At 44.8% G+C, this 20,015-nt stretch overlaps 1 protein-coding gene across 1 annotated transcript in view; it reads right to left on the bottom strand.

Moving 5' to 3' along the window:
- Positions 1 to 20,015, bottom strand: part of ADAM12 (ADAM metallopeptidase domain 12) — a 187,604-nt gene that overhangs the window by 155,210 nt on the left and 12,379 nt on the right. Inside the window, exon 2 of the mRNA XM_063162878.1 lies at positions 12,959 to 13,092. Coding sequence (XP_063018948.1) covers positions 12,959 to 13,092 — 134 coding nt within the window. The remainder of the gene's footprint in view (positions 1 to 12,958; positions 13,093 to 20,015) is intronic.

Below are 20,015 nucleotides of genomic sequence, written 5' to 3'. Positions count from 1 at the left end.
AACAGCTAAATACTAATTCCATGAAGGCTCTGAAATTAGAGCTGATCTCCATTCTACACATTGAGGTTTCTTTTTAAATTAGGTAATAGGTGTGTGGAAGTGGGATAATATTGATAAATGCAATTTTAAAAACAAATTGGTGCTTGTTGATTAAATTGCATGGTTGAAAGAAGTAGAAGTGTACATATAAATGAGAGATACATAACAAACCAAAATATTAATAATCAAAATAGTTCTTAAATTCAAGTGTTTTCATGTCCTTGTTGATCTCCATCAAAGAAAAGTGATTGTCTAAACTTGGACTGAGTTATAGGCTCACCATACCCTACAAAAATCTCAGTTAATGTTCTTCATCACATTTACAAGATGTTTTCAAATTGCCTCCAAGTTTGCAACAGTGACAATCCTCATGCTCAGCACTGCAACCACTTCATTCCTCTTTGATTCCCTGAGACCTAAAATCTTGAAAATATCTCTTCCCTTGCTCAAACAGCACATTTGGGGTTTTTCCACACGTGCAAGACATCCCTCTTTCCCCCAGAAGAGCAAATTCCTGCCTCCTAAAGGTTGCACAGCCAAAGCAGGAACACAAACAACACTTTTAATCTGAAAAATTACAAAAACCAAATTGATGCTGGGGCTAAACTTTATTCCTGTTTTACAGATGGGAAAGGGCAGGACAATAAAGGGGAGATGTTTGACTGCACAGAGCAAATAATTCAGGTTCCCATCTTTAAAATCCCAAGAGTTCCCATCCATTTCCTAACTCTGCCCCTGTGAGGAGCAGTGTTCCCAGGCTCCTGACCCCGGGTCTCCCTGGAGCTGCTTTTTCCTTTCTTTTCTCCCTCCTCTGGGGTTCCTGGGAAAGATCCTGCTCTGGAAGGTTCCCACAGATCACATTTTAAACCAATCCAGCCCTTTTTTCCCCTTTATAATCAAAACCCCATAGCAGCTGGCAATTCCACACTGAGCTCGTAAGGAAAAAGGGAGTCAAATATTTTGAAACATCTTTTGGCTTCAATTGAAGCCTTTTTTCACAAGCAGAAATTAAGCAATAAATAGAAACTCAATAAAGCATGAAATGTAGCACTTTATGTTTTAACTGTGGGCATTGAAATTGATTTTATTTTCTCTCTGCAGGGTGTGCTTTGGGGCTTTGCTTGGGGTTTTTACAGATGCCACTCACTCATTCTCAGGGATTTACACACCTCAATAGCTCCTCCACCAAAAACATGACATCTCTTGGCAATAAAAGGTTAAAATTCACTTTGCCCTCTGACTATAACAGAAATACCTTTGCAAGCTAATGATTGTAACAGGCTGTTCTGTTCCTGAATAAACATTCTAGGGATTTCCTGAGGTGTTGTTTTGTTTTGTCATTTCTTTTTAATTTTTCCCCCCATCTTTTTTAATTGAGGGAAAAGAATTTGGAGAGCACAGCCAGCTTAGATGGTGTTTCAGTCAGAAATGTGTATATGTTGTCTTTCTATACACTTTTCAAACTGAAAAAAATACATTTACACAGCTTCTGGATATTCATTTTATAGGAAAAAAAAAATCTTTAAAGCTTCTCCAACTCATCTCCTTCTGCCAGCTTTCCTGGCCAACTCTTTCTTAGTAATGCCAGTAAATGCCAAAAAAAGTCTGGTTCCAACAACGTTCCTGTCTGTTGAAACCAAGAGAGAGGCAGTTTCTGTTGGATACACTGAACTCAGGGATCCCACTCTTTCTCCTGGAGGGAGTGGGCAATGCCAACACAGGCTTGGAGGACAGAATTCCTCTTGTTGACTTTCCCTGCAGCAGATCCGTGTCCAGAACCTCCTGTGCAAGGCAGGCCCAGCCCTGCCAGGGCAAGGGCCCTTTTTGGGGCAGGGAGGCTCTTGGCTGTCCCAGTTCTCACATCCCAGAGATTCTGTCTGCCTGGCCAGCAGCACTTCTGTCCCAGGACAGGCTGTACCTCACAGGGAAACAGCACAGAGGAGGCAATGGCTGAAGATAAAGTGAATAATGGGACAGAGCAGGGTGGGACTGCACCCAGGATTGCTGCCCAGAGGAACCTGCCATGGCCAGCACTGCCAGAAAATAACATCCACCCAAAAATCAGCCAAAATTGGGCAACTCTGAGAAGATCTGACCCTGCCGTCCCCAGGCAGCAGCTCTGGCTGAAAGTCTTTGCTCCTGTGCTTGCTGAGGTGGTCTCGGCAGGTAAAATTCTTCTAAACATTAGAATTATTTATAGTTTCATTTTAACTCAGAATGCAAAATGCTGCCACCTCAGAAGGAGGCAGAGGTGTGGCTGCCCCGTTCCTAGAAGAGTTCAAGGCCAGGTTGGAGCAGCCTGGGACAGTGTTAGGTGTCCCTGCCCATGGCAGGGGATGGAATGAGATGAGCTTTGAGATCTCTTCCAAGCCAAACCATTCTGTGATTCCAGGAATCACAACGATGACTGGCTGGGAAGGGCTTGGCAGGTTCACCCCAAAAAAGACCATTTTAATGCAGGGAATGCTCCTCAAAGGATGTGGTCAGTGGAGAGAGGAGGAACAAAGGAGGAGATGAACCCTGCCAAGGAACCACCCTGGTGGAGGAGAGGGCCAGGAGAGGAAGGGGGAACAAGGTCACGCAGCAGAAGCCAAGTGAAGCTGATCCTTTAGGAGGAATGAGGGCAGGACTGAGGAGCTCCTCCTCTGCTGAGCCTGGCTGCAGCTCCAGGGGAAAAAAACATTGACATCTCAGAGCTGGGCAGGTGTCAAAGGGCAGGGACAGAGCTGGGGACCTACCTGGACACATCCTGGTGTGACACGGCAGGGACAGCAGCTGTCCCCGGCTCCAGGGACAGGCCCAGCACCAGTGAGTGCAGCTGCTGGGACAGTGACAGCACACAGAGCTCAGAGCAGCCAGGGCCACCAGCACAGCTGTGGGGACACTGGGCAGAAAGAGCACCATACCATTGTCACCAGCACAGCTATTGGGACACACAAACAGCCCCATACAGTGTCACCAGCACAGCTATGGGGACACACAAACAGCCCCAGACAGTGTCACCAGCACAGATATGGGGACACACAAACAGCCCCAGACAGTGTCACCAGCACAGATATGGGGACACACAAACAGCCCCAGATAGTGTCACCAGCACAGCTATGGGGACACAGCCCCAGACAGTGTCACCAGCACAGCTATGGGGACACAAACAGCCCCAGACAGTGTCACCAGCACAGCTATGGGGACACAAACAGCCCCATACAGTGTCACCAGCACAGCTATGGGGACACAGAAACAGCCCCATACAGTGTCACCAGCACAGATATGGGGACACACAAACAGCCCCATACAGTGTCACCAGCACAGATATGGGGACACACAAACAGCCCCAGACAGTGTCACCAGCACAGCTATGGAGACAGCCCCAGACAGTGTCACCAGCACAGCTATGGAGACACAGCCCCAGATAGTGTCACCAGCACAGCTATGGGGACACAAACAGCCCCATACAGTGTCACCAGCACAGCTATGGGGACACACAAACAGCCCCAGACAGTGTCACCAGCACAGCTGTGGGGACACAGACCCATACAGTGCCACCAGCACAGCTATGGGGACACACAAACAGCCCCAGGCAGTGTCACCAGCACAGCTATGGGGACACAAACAGCCCCAGACAGTGTCACCAGCACAGCTATGGGGACACAAACAGCCCCAGACAGTGCCACCAGCACAGCTATGGGGACAGAAACAGCCCCAGACAGTGTCACCAGCACAGCTATGGGGACACAAACAGCCCCAGACAGTGTCACCAGCACAGCTATGGGGACACAAACAGCCCCATACAGTGTCACCAGCACAGTACAGTGACTCTGGGCAGAACCAGCCCCAGCACACCCCTGACCAAGCCCAGAGCACCCTGCAGGCTCTGGCAGCTGCCCCTCCTCACACAACATTCAGTGGAAATGCATCTCACAAGGATTTCACCCCCATTCTCTCCCTCAGCCCACCACCTCTGCCAGGCTGGAAATTGCAATGTTCAATGTTCAGCTCCAAAAGCTCCACTTTGCTTCAGAGCTGTGTCCTTGAGGAAAGGCACCGCACAAATGGGACACACCGTTTCCACGAGATGAAAACTGAACACAAACTTTCTGCTGCAATACCAAAATGATACAGATAATTTTAACTCATCTACACAAGCTTTTTGAAAGCACCTGGCAGAGTTTTTTGGCAGTCATTTTATTTCTAGAAAAATACCAACACCTTGAAAGCCTTTTATTGTCAAGATATTCCTGCTGCATTTTAAAAAGCCTTATTATCAATCCTAATTATTTTTTTATCAAGCTTTAAACTGCATATAACCTCAATGACTCCTCATTTCAATTCTGAAAAATGAGAAATATTCCTATAGAAGAGGCAAATCAACTGGGGCTTGAGTAAATCACATTGAAATAGAATTATAATTCAACAACAAAGGCGCTGGGCTTGTTAGCTGTAGGACTCGGTGGATTGACCAGCTCAATTTACTTCTTCACCCTTCAAATACACACTGAGAACAACTCAATTTACTGTGGCTTTCTGCAATAAGGGTCCTCATCACAAAAGATGTCAGCAGCTCATGGCTCCCCCTGCTCAGAGGATTTCAGCCCTTGGAAAAGCCCCAAGTTTTGCTGAAAGGGCTCCTTGCAGGAGCTGCACACTCCTGGTACCAGGGGTGCAGGGTGGGACAGAGCCTGCACTGGTCCAGGCTTCAGTCTGACCCAAGGCACTCACAACAGGAATTGAGAACAAGGGAGATTCTCCTCCTGCCTGTAAAAAAACCCCAAAACTGGTCACATGCTCAGAGCTGGAAAGCAAAGCATTCTTTTAATCCAACACTGAAATTCATACCTTACACTCGCAAGATCTGTTGCAAGAGACGTGAAATGGCCAAGTATAAGCTAAATTAATTCAATATGAAAGTGCCTCAGTACAAGCACTTTACAAACCCAGCATAAAGCAGGAATTTAGGTTTAGATTTTAATCCCACATTAAAGGGTCGCTAACGTGAACTGCATCATTAAAATCAAAATATTTCCCCCCTCTGTTTTATTGCAGAAAGCACAATCTGTTTGTTTGTGGGGTTGTTTTTTTCCCTTTGAAATGCCAGCCTGAAAACTCGAGTTAAAGTGGATTGCTGCAGCCCCATCAGCTTTTGAAGGATGGCTGGAGCTGGGATCTGAGACGCTACCTCATAGCTGGTGGGTCCCCAGCACACCCTCTGCAGAGCCCCTGGTACGGGGAGAGAGGCAGAGCTCCCCACCATGATATCACTGCACATCTCCCCGGGCCAAGTATGACAGAATTCCTCCAGCAGCCCAGCCTGACAGGAGCTGCTGAAGGGGAATTTCACCCCATGGAAGGCTGCAAACCCCCAGGGAGAGCAGGAGGTGTCTGGTGGCTTGTTCCTACAAAACTCTCCATTTTCTGTTCTTTAAAACACCCAGCACTTCCAATAATACCTGAGCACGAACGCTCACACAGAGCTCTGCAAGCCTCACACGCTGTATCACTTAGCTAAAAATGCAATGGGCTTTTTTTCTGGGATGAATCCCAGTTGCTTCACACTTCCCAGTATGCCCAAGTGGCTCAGGCAGGAAATGAATCCTCGTGTATCTAGCTGGAACCAGGGCACTGATTCAGTGCAGACACAGAAAAGAATTTTCCCCACTCAATCACCAGCACCAAGTTTTCATTGGTGGTCCCAGCTCCAGGAATTTCTCAGCCCCAGAGCTGCTGTGTGAGCTCCAGTAAGTCCCTGGAACCAGGACACACCTACCAGCACTTCTGAAAAATGGCATGAATTAAATTATCAGATGGATTAATGGTTAAATGAGGCTGGATGGGAGGAAGGGAACCTGTTTTCTTCCTCCTGGACGAGGTAAGGTGAGAGTTTGAGCTGCTCTGGCTCCCTGGGACACAGAAATTCCCTGACTGCCAGAGGAGGTGCCACGCTCCCTCCCCTGATTGTCTCCATGCAGAACTTCTGCTGCTTCCAAATTAAACAAACACACAAGAGTTATTAACTAATAGAGCATATTTGCACTAATTACTGCTCAGAGTGGCCCTACAAGGCAGGAGTATGTGTAAAAGAAAAAGCAAAAGAAATATCAGATTGTTTACCAGGCTATTAAATTAATGACTTCCAGGTTATTAATTAAAGGCTCAAGGAGAGGATCTCCCAGGGAAGGTTGTGGAGGATTAGTGCTGTTCCTCTGCCTGTGCCAAGCTGCATTCCCAGCTGATGACACAGCTCGTGGAGAGAGCACAGCTCTGCCTCTTATAGTCGATGCTCATGAGTCATAAAAAATATGGAGAGCACTATAAATTCTGGTTATGCCTCTCTCTCTCAAGATATGTAAAACAACCATGTAAAAGAGCTATGAAAGCTGTCCTCTCAGCCTTCAAAGCCTTGCTTAAGCAGCACTGTATGATTCCCCTTAATACAATTGTCTGGAAGTCTAAACTTTGGTAATTATTTCAAATGAAAAGGAACAGCAGGAGGCTCGGTTGAAGGGAATATAAACAATTATCACTTGCACGAAGGCTATGCCAGTTGTGAAATAAACTTGAATGGGTTTGCTCTTGAAAACACTGAGCTCTAAATTAATTATCTGACAGAGCGAGCCCCTCAGCTGTGTATCAGAGCCTGGGAGAGCCACACAGGGGGTGCAGCAAAGAGGGGAAATGGGAACCAGCACAGGGACCTGTCCTGAAATGGGAACCAGCACAGGGACCTGCCCTGAAATGGGAACCAGCACAGGGACCTGTCCTGAAATGGGAACCAGCACAGGGACCTGTCCTGAAATGGGAACCAGCACAGGGAGCTGCCCTGAAATGGGAACCAGCACAGGGAGCTGCCCTGAAATGGAACCAGCACAGAGACCTGCCCTGAAATGGGAACCAGCACAGGGACTGTCCTGAAATGGGAACCAGCACAGGGACCTGTCCTGAAATGGGAACCAGCACAGAGACCTGTCCTGAAATGGGAACCAGCACAGAGACCTGCCCTGGGAGCTGTGGCTGCCCCCAGAGCCCTGGCAGTGCCCAGGGCCAGGCTGGAGCAGCCTGGGATGGTGGAAGGTGTCCCTAAATACAAACTTTGGTGTCCTTTCCAACTCAAGCCATTCCAGGATTCTGTGAGTCTGTGGGATGCCCCTGTAAGTTCCTAATAAATCTGGAACTGGTGTGGAGACCAAAACTCTGAATAACACCCTGGGTACCACCGCCTTTGCCCCTTTGCAACTCCCAGTGTGTTCCTGAATCTCCAGCATTATTACAGTGGCTTTTTAACAAATTTAAAGTTATTTTCTCTTCTTGCCAATGGTATTTTATCTCAATGACAAAAAAAAAAAAAATCCCAATTTTAGTAGGCGTTGAACTAGGACCTTGGAGTGAAGGCATAAAAAAAAATGCAAAAAGGTGAAAAGCATCAGTGTAACACCCAATGGGTGTGATAAATCTGGAGAATCATAAAGATAACCAACAACTGTCAGAGCTGATGATACTTTTATAGGTAGCAGAGAATTTCACACTGACATTCACGTAATCAGAGCCCAAAATTCCACACTAATAACCAAGATTCTGATGTTTGCTCCTGAGTACAATCCATGGCACAATGCTCAGGAATGGGGCAGGCAGGGATGCAGAAGCTGCATCCTCAGGAGCACAGGGAGATGCAGTGCATGCTAAGCAGCAGGAAATGGTAATCCTCTGCCACTTCACATGCACAATCTTAGAGCTGTGACAAGTGCACACTTAAAAACCAGAAGAAATATGGTCTAAATATATATTTTATAGCTGGCTTTCATCTTTATCTTTGCATTTCATTGCTAGAGTTTATATTCAAAGCATAACATAACACCAGGAAAGAAAAAAAGAGTGTTGCTACAAGAAAAGGAACTCTGCCTTCTCATCTTTCTTTCTCCCTTTTTTTAAAAAACCCTTCTTTAAGATTTCAATTTGCAGCCCTGATTTATTCCAGCCCGGGCAAGGGAAGGAAACAGATTCACACGAGTTCAGAGTCTGGCCTTGAACACTCCAGCTTGGCAAAGCAGCGTTACTGATCCCTGAATCCACTGCCCCCTGCCCAGAGGGGAGAGGAATTTCTGATTTATTTGCATTTCCAAGTCACTGGTGGTGGAGTGAGAGCTGGAAATGTCCTGCAGGTCTTGCCATCCTCTCTGCCCACTGTGAGCACCTTTATTTCTTTTCCTCTGCTCGTCCCTAACTCCAACACAACCCCAATCTCTTGGGGTGTGGGGAGCCACAGAATGAGAGGTCTCACCCTCTGCAAGGGGGAGAGGAGGATTTTCCAATCCATGTTTATATATTGAGGTCAGTGACAGTATTTTAAGAGCCCTGTGAGGCTCACAGTGACCCAGGTGGATTAAGGGTCTAACCCAGTGACCCAGGTAGATTGTGCACAGCTACTTCCCCACAGTCAATTATTTTAAAGAAGGCACACGGCAAAATTTGCTCATTGATTCACATGTCCCCCAGACTGAACATCAAAAATCAAAATCCATCATTTGAAAGCAACTTGGGCTGGCAACTTGCAAACTCAAACCAAGTTCAAGCATCTCAGAGCTTTCCAGCTTCTCAAAGAGTTTTTTAGGAACCACACTGAGCTCCAGGTTGCAGGTCCTCAAATACCTTCCCAGTTATTTTTATGAATGGCAGCTGTATCCTGACTGGAGCACCCACAGGCTAATTTTGCACTTATACAGGTACAGAGATCAGGATTACAAAATATCCACACTCATCAAAATGTGCAAAACATCCCCCAGAAAGGAAAGGTGCACCTAACTTGCCCATGTTCTTTTAGAAAATTGAGAGGATTAAATCTTCCAAAGCACTTGGTCCTGACTCTCTTTGAGTCCTTGCAGGGGCCAGCAATGGGATGGCAGGTCCTACACAGACAGGAGCAGAGAAAACCCCACACCTGAGTGACTGCTGCCCCACCTGAGCCCTCTGGGTTTACCTGATCACACCATAGCCCATCAAACCCTCCCAAAACACTTTCCACTTCTCAGGAACTTCATGCATTTTACAACCTGGACCAAACCCTGGGTCCAAAGCCAGCTCCACTAATCTGTGTCCCTCTGCGAACACGAGTGCCAGCCCAGGGCAATGCCATACTGGGCACTGCAGCCTTTCCATGCCTGGCAGCATTTCCCCACATTATTTCCACTGGTTCCTAAATTCCTTTAAAGCACAGAAATGGAGCCAAAAGGCCCTCAATGCCCACATGAAACATCTCCTGCGTGTCTCCCCAGGAGGAGGGATGAGGCTCTGGAATAACACCACTGATATTACCTGACCCAGAGCTCCTGTGCTGCAGGCATCTGGCACACACCAAGCCCTCTGTGTCCCTAACAGGGTGTGAGGATAAAAGCTGAAGCCAAACAGATGGTCTTCAAAAAAATCTTCCCTAAAGTGTTCTGTGTACTAAAACATCACTTACCCAAACTCTCATCAAACTTGGCTTGATTTGTGAATCGCGAGCCAAGTTCGGAAGAAAAATATTCAGCTGGAAATATGTGGGGGGGAAAGGAGGGGTTTTTTTTGCTGCACTTAAATAATATAAAATGAAACCACTTTGTTCAAACCTTAGAAATATTTAAGAAAAATAGAACCCAACCCTTGTGTGTTTAAAGAGAGCGCTGAGGCGGGGGGTGGCAATCAACACAGAACGCAAAGTGCTGAGCACATGAAAAAAGAGAAGTGGAAGGACAACTGGAGCTCTAATGTATAATGACCTATCAACACATGCTGTAATGCACACAGAATTTCAGGGAAGGAGGAAATCACATCTGCAGGGAATATGGGCAGCCATTGTTTGAAGCCCAGGGTGATGTTGCACAACCCTTGAGGGCCCGATCCTGCTGCCACACGGCCCCCAGTGCAGCATTTGCTCCACAACAGGACACCCAAAATAGCAGCCACTAAGGTTGGCAAGTGAATATTATATCCAGTAAATAGAAGAATTAGGTACCACTAAAATATTCCCACTGAAAATTATATATTTTCTGAATTGAAAAACAAAAGAAGGTGCCAGGAGAAATGAACCCCAACTAAACAAACAGCATCACACAGTTGTACAAATTGAGGTATTTCCATAGCAGCTTCTCTTAAGTGTCTATATTTTATTTTTCAAATGTTCTTCCCTATCCGGGATGCTGATGGGCCAAGGGGAAAAGGCCCCAAGTTGTGCTCAGGTTGAATATTAGGAAGTAATTTTTCACTGAAAGAGTGTGTAAGAATGGGATGAGGCTTCCCCAGGGCAGTGTTGGAGTCTCCATCCCTGAGCCCTAAAGAAATGACTGGATCTGGCACCCAGGGCTGTGGTTTATTGGATAAGGTGGTGCCCAAAGGCTGGACTCCATGATCTTGGGGGCATTTTCCAGCCTAAAGGATTCCATGATTCTACATAAAGTGTTGGCATCAGCACAGGCATCTTTTAAACAGGAAAAAAGCAACAACATTTCTGAAATGGTGTCACCATGAAATCCTGGCCTTGGTTTCACAGAGCTTTGACTTGAGCTGGGGAAGGTGGAGAGAAAAAATGACCTGCCCAGTAAATGATGAGCTCTCTCCAGACACAAAACCCTTAATTTACACTTGGGAACCCCCAAATTCTTTAAATATAATTTAATTACATATCTGTATTTAACACTGGGGTTTGCCTGTCACTAATTTAAACTTTCATAAGTTTACACCTAAACACCTAAATCACGAGATGTCCTTGAAAAAGCACATCCCAAGTGTATTAAAATAAAATCTGGTTAGAGATAGGCAATTTTTCTTTTTTTCCCCTCAGGAAATGGAATTTCCTCACTGCTGCTGAGCAGTCCTGTGTGTTTGTACCATTAGGCTGTGTGAATTATCTCCCATTTTTTGCACAGTGTATGGGCCCTCAACGAGAAAGTCATTAGCTTAATAATCACTGCTGACAGATTCCAAGTGAGAGATTCCAACAGATACTGCAGCGACTCCTGGGGTAAATAAAAGAACAGTTTTATCTCCAAGATGGGAGAGAAGGCTGCACTAAATGATGAGTGTGCTTTCCCAGGGACTAATTGTTAAGCAGGAGTATTTACAGTTAAAGGATTGGGGAATGGGGCCATCATTGCCAGGCAATTATCTGTACACAAATAACTTTAATCTCTTGGCATTTTTATAGCCACTCCATTATTTATTTTACCATATATCCTGTTGCAATACCATTCCCCTCTTACAAGTACATACTTTTTTTGACTTCATATACAATTAAATAAAACAGAGGAACACTTTGAAACGAGTTGAAGAACAATAGATCCCACTTAGCCATCAAATACAGCAGTATTTAACTTTTGTGCTTTTGATCAATATTTATGTGACAAGCTATTCATTACTCTTCTCCTCCACCACTGAAGCTGTTGTTCTTCCCACAGCCTGATGTGCACTTTTGTGTATTTAATTTATAAGTTTCCGTGGAAAAGAAGTATTCAAAGGGAAGAAAAAAAAAGTGCTGATACAGCACGTGGATCTTTCTACCAAGCCACAAATCTTTTCTAGTGTTCATCTTAAACTGAAAGTAATTCTGGGAAACAAATTAACGATATAAATCACATTATCATTACTCACAGAGTGATACTGGGTTGTAACTCTCTCAGAGAGCTCCAGTGAGTAGCTAAAAGGCCTCTCTCTATATGGAGAATGCCTGTTTCTAATTAAATAATCTAAAAATAGAGTTGCACATACATCTAGGACCAAGCCATCTGTGTTATCTCTCCAAGATAAGCCATTCTGCACCCACTCTGATATCCCTTTCATCACTGCACAGATTCAGAAGTGGGCCTGGCCCTTCTCTCCTATTTAGGAAGGGACAGAGGAGAAGAAGGAACAATTTTAATCTGGACAAGCTTTTTGTGAAAGTCAGAGCCCTTGTTTGGAAATATCTTTTCACACCTACTTGTGTCAATCAGCAATGTGATCCAAAGCCACGTCCTGCAAGCAGTGGCAGTAGTCAGGCAGGATTTCTCCATGGAATACTTTCCCAATCCACCAAGAAAAGCTGTTTCTAATTGGCTCTCTGGGCTTTTTGAATTGCTTTTGCTTGGTTTTTTTCCTCCCTCTTTTTTTTTTAACTACTTAAAAACCTTACTTTTTCCCTTCTTCATTAAGATAATTCAAAGAACGACATAAAAACTGAGCTGGAATCAAACTGGACCTGAGTTAAAAGGTTGGGTAAGAGATTCCCAGGATACATTTGGTGACAATAAACAACAAACTGTCTTCATACTTCAAGAAGGAGATAAAACCCAGCCATTTTTTCCTAAGTGCAGCTTCCTATATCGTTCACAAATGTCTGGGGGGGGAAAAAAGGAGCAAAGCTTATCAGGGCCTGTCAAGAGGGGGAAACAACCTCAGAGCCAGGGGCAGATCCTGCCCTGGTTAGGGAAGGGGAAGCAGAGTGTGAAGGGAGAGCCTCAGTCCCAGTCCAGCACAGGGATGGAATCTGGGGGTCTCCCATGGGATAATTAAGCCCAGATAATGCCTCAGGCTGCAGCCAGCACAGCATTATTTCCACTGGTCCCTAAATTCCTTGCTGTCAGACTGTATTTACCAAACCAACCTTTTTAGTGTGCTTGCCCCTCCCTCAGTTTTCATTTTGCTGTTGCATGACAGAATCTCAAGCAATTAAATTGCTATTATTTCACTTTAAACTTTCCTTTCTGCCATCAGAAAGAATAATGCATCTCTGCAGGAAAAAGGTATTCATTTCAACCAAAACCCTTATCCATTTCTTAAATTAAACAGGCAGCAATTTCAGATATGTGGCAACGATGTTATAAAAAACACTCTTATAGGGTGAAAGTGCATTAAATTCCCCCAACAGCCTTTAAATTGTTACACACCTCAGAATAAACAAATAGGCAAAATGAAGACTGACCTTTGAATAAATGCCATGCACTGGTCTCCACTGCTCTCCATTCAGAAGGAAGGGAATTGTTATCTCATAATCTTTGGAGTTTTCCTTTGACGCCTGCATCCTTGGGGACTCCTCCTTGCTGCCCACATTGTCACCTAAGGACAGGGAGAGGCACCTCAGGTTAGCTGGGAAGAGCACCTGGCAAGGGGAACGTTGGTGCTTGAGGGGCTTGGCAGCACATTCAAAAGGAAATCATTCAGGAAAAGGATCAAACATGAAACTTGGAATGTCGGAGTCAAAACCTACAGGAATTTCAGAGGGGACCTGTGGAATCAGAGGGGTTCAGAGGAGTTGGAGGGGATTAGATGGTGGCAGCAGAAGACAAAGACTGCACATTAAGAGTAGAGATATCAGGATGCAAGGATAACATCATAGAGGATGAACAACCTCATTAGTGGGGAAAAAAGGTCTGGGAGAGAAAGAGAAGATAAACTCATTGAAATAACACTCTACTCCTCCACAGGCAGATGAGTTCCATTCATACCACCAGGTCAAAAAGCTGTTTGCATGCAGCATTTATCAAGTGGCTTTCCTCTCCCTAAACACATTAATGGCATTGTGCCTGTCCAGGCAGAGCCCTAAAACCAATATCCCAGGACAAGAGCTGGAAAAATAAATGAGAATAAATCAAAGAGGAGACAGGGATGGCCTCCAGGTGCCACAGGACAGTCAAAACTCTGCTGGGGTTTGCCACACTCTCTGTGCTCACCTAATGCTCTCATGAAGGATGGATGAAGAGTCATATTCTGAGCAGAATTACCCCCATTTAATCACTGTTAGGATTAGCTTAAAAACATCTGTGCTGTCATTATGGCTAAGGCAATGTGAGCAGAAATAAAATCTGGTATTTTTCAATGTGCTTTTAAAAATACAACGCTTGACCTAAAACACACCAAAAAACAAACAACAACAAAAAACCCACTAAAATCAAACAAAACCCCAAAAATAAACCAAACAAAAAACTACCTCACAAGACAAAAAGATAAAATTCATTGGAGAGAGGAAAGTTGTTTGTTATAGAGTTCTTACACCCCTTTAATGCAGCCCAAGTGATTGAGGGCTGGGAGGACACAGTGTCAGCCCTTAGAAGAGATGATCCAAAGCTGGCCCAAGGTTTGGTTGTTCCCTGGGGAGGCACATGAGACACCATCTCATCAGCCTGGGAGGGTCTAGACAGAACTCCAAGCCTTTATTCTCATTATCAGGCAGGAAGCTCCCTGCTCAGAACAGCAATTTTTGAAGCATATCTCAGCAAAATGAGAAAAGTTTGGCTCCAGCCCTGCTCGCCTTTCTCCTTGGCCCACTTGAGCAATCTCAACCACACAAATTAAATGGCTCAGGCCCTTCTAATATTTTGTAGGGTTTGCATTCTGGAAGTGTCATGAGATCCAGGTTTTCAGAGCCCTTGGAGGATCCTTATCCTCCCATGGATGTGTTGTCTGACACCTTGGAGCTCCCATGGTGATTTCAGAAAACATCAAAGCCTCTCTGATACTCCTCCATGGGCCTTCCCTGGCCATTCTGCAGAGCATGAACTTCCCAGCATTACCCAAAACAGCAGAAAAAAGGGAGGGGCTCAGCATTTGTGCACAGATGGGTTATTCCCTAAACAGACAGCCTGCTCTGGAAGTGCAGCAGCTATAAAAATATAATGGGAGAAGGGAGGAAAATCCACACAAAGTGTGGTTCAGTTTTGCCACTCCTCCTTCTCTTCCATCCCAATGAAGTGATGCTCGTGGTGCACAACAAAGCAAGGTTACAACGAGCAAATTTAATCTGCCACACGTGCTTATTTATCTGCTGAAAAAGCTCATTGTGCAGAAGTGTTGATAGTCTGGAGACAGACATCAAGACAGGTTTATAGGCAGCAGTTATATCTTTATTGGAAAAGATAATTTATTTGGGGGGAAACAAAGCAGACAAGCTTCAGGGTTTGCAAATCTTCTGAAGCCACAGCATTTATAAAACACAAGATCAATTTCTGTCTAGTTGCTCTCCCTGAGCCAGATACTTGGCTGCTTATCTGAATGTTTTTATTTAAATTATTGGGTGTGATAAAAATCACAGCTTCCTGTGGAAGGCAGAGGAAGCAGTGCAGCCCAATTTTGGGCCTCATTCTGGAGATAATTTGGGCACATGCATTGTGCACTTGCTTAACTCCCAGCTGCCCTCAGTGTGATAGAAGCACAGCACAGTGCCTTTTGTATATCAAATAATGTTTTTCTCATGAAATTTCATTATATTTATGGGATGGGTATATTTCTGAAAGACTGCAAAATAAAGAAACCTGTATGGCTGATAAATAAACTCTAACCCAGTCTTTAAATTAAAAAAAAAAAAAAAAAAGATGGGGAAGATAAATAGGTAATGCCTTTAAATAGGTTTCTGCAGCCTGATTCAAAGAATAGGGGGTAGTCTTATCTATGTCTTATCTATGAAAATAGTCTTATCTAAGAAAATAAGAAAATAAGGGAAGCCTGGAAGAGTAAGCCATACTTATCCTGAGCAGGAGAGATCTGAAAGGCCACTGAGCAATGGCACACAGACATGGGGAGAGGAATATTCTACATCAGGAGGGAAAAAACCCACAAAAAATGTAAGGAGAGGCCCAGGCCAAAAAAATAAAGCAGAAATAGTGCAGGAAACTTGGGGAAAAAATGGGATAAACCAGGTGGGTACAAAGGTGGGATAGTTCCTGGTACCCTGGAGAGCCTTTGGCCCTCACCTGAGCTGGAGTCACCAAGGAATCCATCCCAGTCAGGGACATTACACCCATTCCTAGCACAATATCTGACCAAAACCCACCCCCAGCTGCCTTCTGCTGGTTCTGGGACCCACTCCTGAGCACAAACCCAACGTCCCAAAGAGCATCCTGGGGAAAGCAGCCACGGGATGGGCCCAGCATCTGCACCAAGGGAGGGTTTCCATCACCCAAAACCTCCCCCGGCTCCCAGGGCTGCAGCTCCTCATGCACACAGACCTGCTGGAATTTCCTCTCTGCCACTCTGCACCTCCCTTCCCCACTTTCAGGAGGGTTTCTTTGAAGCTGAACCATTAGAGTTGTTTGTGTTCCATTAATAATGAGGCCTCTTCCCTACAGGGACTCCTGGAAGTACAGCAGTATAAATAGTGTAATAATTGAAATCAGAGAATTGAAACTTCTGTAATGTGGCACGAGAGGAGAAGAAAATCAGGCCATCTGCAAGAGCAGAAAGTTAGATCAGACCCAGGTTTCCTATCTTTTGTGTCACACGCACCTACTCACTCACCTACTTATTTTCCATTTCAGTGAAATTCTGTCCAGCTCTTCCTGACGCAAGCTCGTCTCCCACTTTTTCACATGAAAACCTTCACAGTTGTGTCTGTTTTCTATTTTCAGCCTGCACTGAAGGTAATGCTTTTGATCCATAAGCAGCCCACAAGCTGATGCAGCGCCCTTTATTCTCTTTTTTTTCCCCCCAGTAATATAAAAGCTACTTTGTACAAATAGTGAGATGAGTAGATGTTACCTGTCAGTGACTTTTGTGTGGCTTAAGTATTTTTCATCTGCCATGTACTTCTACAACTTTTCTGCTTTGCACAGTATCATACATGGGCCTGTTGGCAAAGGAGTTAAGAATGGTTTTCATCTTTTTGCTTTTATTTCAGTTCCTCCAAGCTGTGTGCAAAATAAACTCAGAGTATGTGATGTGACATCTTTGCTTAGCGGCCACTGCCTCTGAAACAACCCAGACCCTCTCCAGATTTGCATTTACTTTAAATTAATAAGCTTTTAGTGAGGCAGGGCCATTTATTTGTCCTCATGACAAACAAAGAGGTGAACGCACCCAATGCTGAGTAGCTCTGGATAAAATGGGATTAAGTGCAAGGAAAATAGAGCATGTCCCACTAAATGCACACCCCAACCCTGCTGCCAGTGCCCCCCAGCACAGAGCAGGACAGGAGTCAGACCTGGGCTGGTTTATAAACAACATCCATCTCTAACACACATCTCTCTTCTGTAAATGTACAGAATTTACACAAGAGCCAAAAGTGCTGCTGAGCTTCCTTCCATTGGGGCTGGGCCTGTTCTGGTCCCACACAGACCTGGAATAACATGGGTCAGAAAATCCCACAATGGTTTGGGTGGGAAGAGACTGTCAAATCATCCCATTCCACCCCTGCCATGGCAAGGACACCTTCCTCTGTCCCAGGTGCTCCAGCCCAATGTCCAGCCTGGCCTTGGGCACTGCCAGGGATCCAGGGGCAGCCCCAGCTGCTCTGGGAATTCCATCCTAGGCCCTCCTCACCCTCACAGCCAAGAATCCCTTCCCAATATCCCATCTGAATCTACCCATTGTCAGCTTAAAGCATTCCCTGTGTCCTGTCCCTCCATCCCTGTCCCCAGTCCCTCTGCAGCTCTCCTGGAGCCCCTTCAGGCCCTGCAAGGGGCTCTGAGGTGTCCTTGGAGCTGCTCCTCTCCAGGTGAGCTCTCCCAGCCTCAGCCTGTCCTCACAGGAGAGGCTCCAGGATTCCATCAGTCACCAGGTGCTCCAGGACTGACACAGCCCCACAAATGAGCCCCACAAAAGCCCAGTGATGCTGTGGGGTGTCCATTTCCATCCCAGACTGGAGCTCTGTCTCCTCACACTGTCCCCAAACACCCCTCATGTCCCCCCCTGCACTTACTGCTGAGCTATGAAAATTACAGAGGTGGGGGAATAAAAAAAAAGATTAAATTAAATTATCATTGTGTTACCTTTCCTACTAAAAACCAACTCTAAATGATAACTCACAGCCTGTCCTCATTTTTCTCTGCAGCAAAACACCCAAAGCACTGGAATAACCTTTGGATTGAAGAGAACAATGGGACAGAGTAATCTTTCTGCAAACTGAAATCAGCTAACGGCAGTGCTCCGTGCCACAGGCAATGCCCTGGAAGCCAGGAAGGACATCCTTTATCCATTTCCCTCCTCATTTCCTTCAGCTTCCTCAGCTCAGCTCTCACTTTGTGGCATCCATGGCCTGGCTGTGGAGGAAGGGATTTACACCTGGCTGCACCCAGCACTCACTCTCTGGCTTTGTTCCTGAGGTACCCCCAGAGCCTGCACTGCTGCCTGGGGGCCCAGCAGGTGTAAAGAGCTTTATCCCCCCCGAGCAGGGGCTTTTCTCTCCTTTGGGATGATTCTTCTGCCACCTCCAGAAAAATTCCAACCAGAATTTTTAAATCCAAAACTCCCAAGCTTACACATTGAATTAGCAGAGCCCCCAGCATGCAGGAGGAATGATGAGGAGGACTCCATGATATCACAAGGCTAATTAATTACTTTATTATTTACTATACTATATATTTTATACTCTATTATTATTATAGTATATATTTTATACTATATAATTATACTGTAGCATATATATTTATACTATATTATTCTATATAATATATATAAATATATATTATATAGAATATATAATGAATATATATTTTTATATGTTGTATATAAATATATAAATAAATATATAATTTTTATTGAATATATAAAATATATAAATATATACATATAAAAATATATAAATATATACATATTTTATACTACATTATTATTAGAGCATATATTCTATACTATATTACACTACATTACTCTTCATCTAAACTGAACCTACCCAAGCACTCAACTGAACAAGATCTTGTGACTGTCTCCTGACCAAGAGCTTTCAGAGATTGGTCAAGAAAAGAAAACACTCACACCAGAATCCAATCAAGCAAATTCCTTCAGGTAAACAATCTTCCACAGTGCATTCCACTTGTACACAAACACAGGCACAGCAAATGAGATAAGGATTTTGATCATTCTCTTCTCTCATTGCTTCTCTCAGGTTCAGAGAATGTGAATCCCACACCTACACACTAAGAGAGGAGGACCAAGTCTTGTCCTTCAAGATGGAAGTGAACTTAGGAACTTTAGGAAATTCTGGAAGTGAAACAGGGTAAGTTCAGGGAAGTTTATGGAAGTGAAACAGGGTAAGACTTGGAAGCTGCCCACAAACACAGCACCCACAACCAGGCAAGGGAAGGATTTTACCACAGTTCAGTAAGAAAATATATTAAGATCAGTTTGTATTTTTATCAGCAACCTTTACTCAAGAGTCCTCCTGAAATCCAGTGCTCAGAGGTGGGATGTGACTGCACAGAGGAATACTACAAAGAACACAATGACTTGCAGGCTGGAACAAAGGGTTAAACCCAGGAGGGTTGTACCCTTAGGGATCATTAGGATTTCTGCTCTAACCACTGCTCCTCAAAGCAGGTGACACCAGAATGACCCACCCATGGTACTGGGGATAACACTGACAATGCTGCATCAAAAGAGGTGTTTGCAGGGAGCACCAGAAATCCGGGGTAATCCTGAGAGCTGGTGGGAGAAGCACTTCTGGAGTGCTGGGGGCATTTCTCCTCACCTGCACTCACAAAAGATGAATTGAGCCTGGAGCTGGTGGCTTGGAAGGGCTGCCAGGGAGAGCAGGGAAGTGGAAAGTCTGAATTACAAGAAGGGAACTAGAAGAATTATTTTACATAATGTAGAAAACCAGAGGTGACAGGACCCCTGATTGTCCCTTAGCTCTCTATGCCTTTTGGTATTTATCTTGCCAGTGCTGATACATTTAGAGATGGCAGGAGTATGAAGTGCCTACACATAAAGTGAGATAGGATTCCAGTCTAGAATTGCACAGAGGATCACATCCAGCCCTTGTCCATCAAGGAAAGCAAAAAGAAAAGAAAAACCAACTTGCTTTAAATGGAAATTGTCAACATTAGGGGTCAGATCACATCATGCCAAAAGAAGTGTCAGTTATCCAACTCTGTGCCCAAGGTCTGGGGATGTGTGATTCCAGTCCTCTATTTCACTCCACCTTCCAGCAAAAGCCAAAACTTTACCCAAGCTAAACATTATCCAGGCACAGGCCTTGCTGAAACCACCTAAAACGGTGCCTGTTGTGCCTGAGACAGGAAAAACAAATTGGTACTTCATAAAATCACAGA

This window comes from Melospiza melodia, chromosome 9, assembly GCF_035770615.1.
Source record: "Melospiza melodia melodia isolate bMelMel2 chromosome 9, bMelMel2.pri, whole genome shotgun sequence".
Lineage (NCBI taxonomy): Eukaryota > Metazoa > Chordata > Aves > Passeriformes > Passerellidae > Melospiza > Melospiza melodia.
The sequence above is the reverse complement of the archived record's forward strand: the minus strand, read 5'-3'. Positions and strand labels throughout refer to the sequence as shown.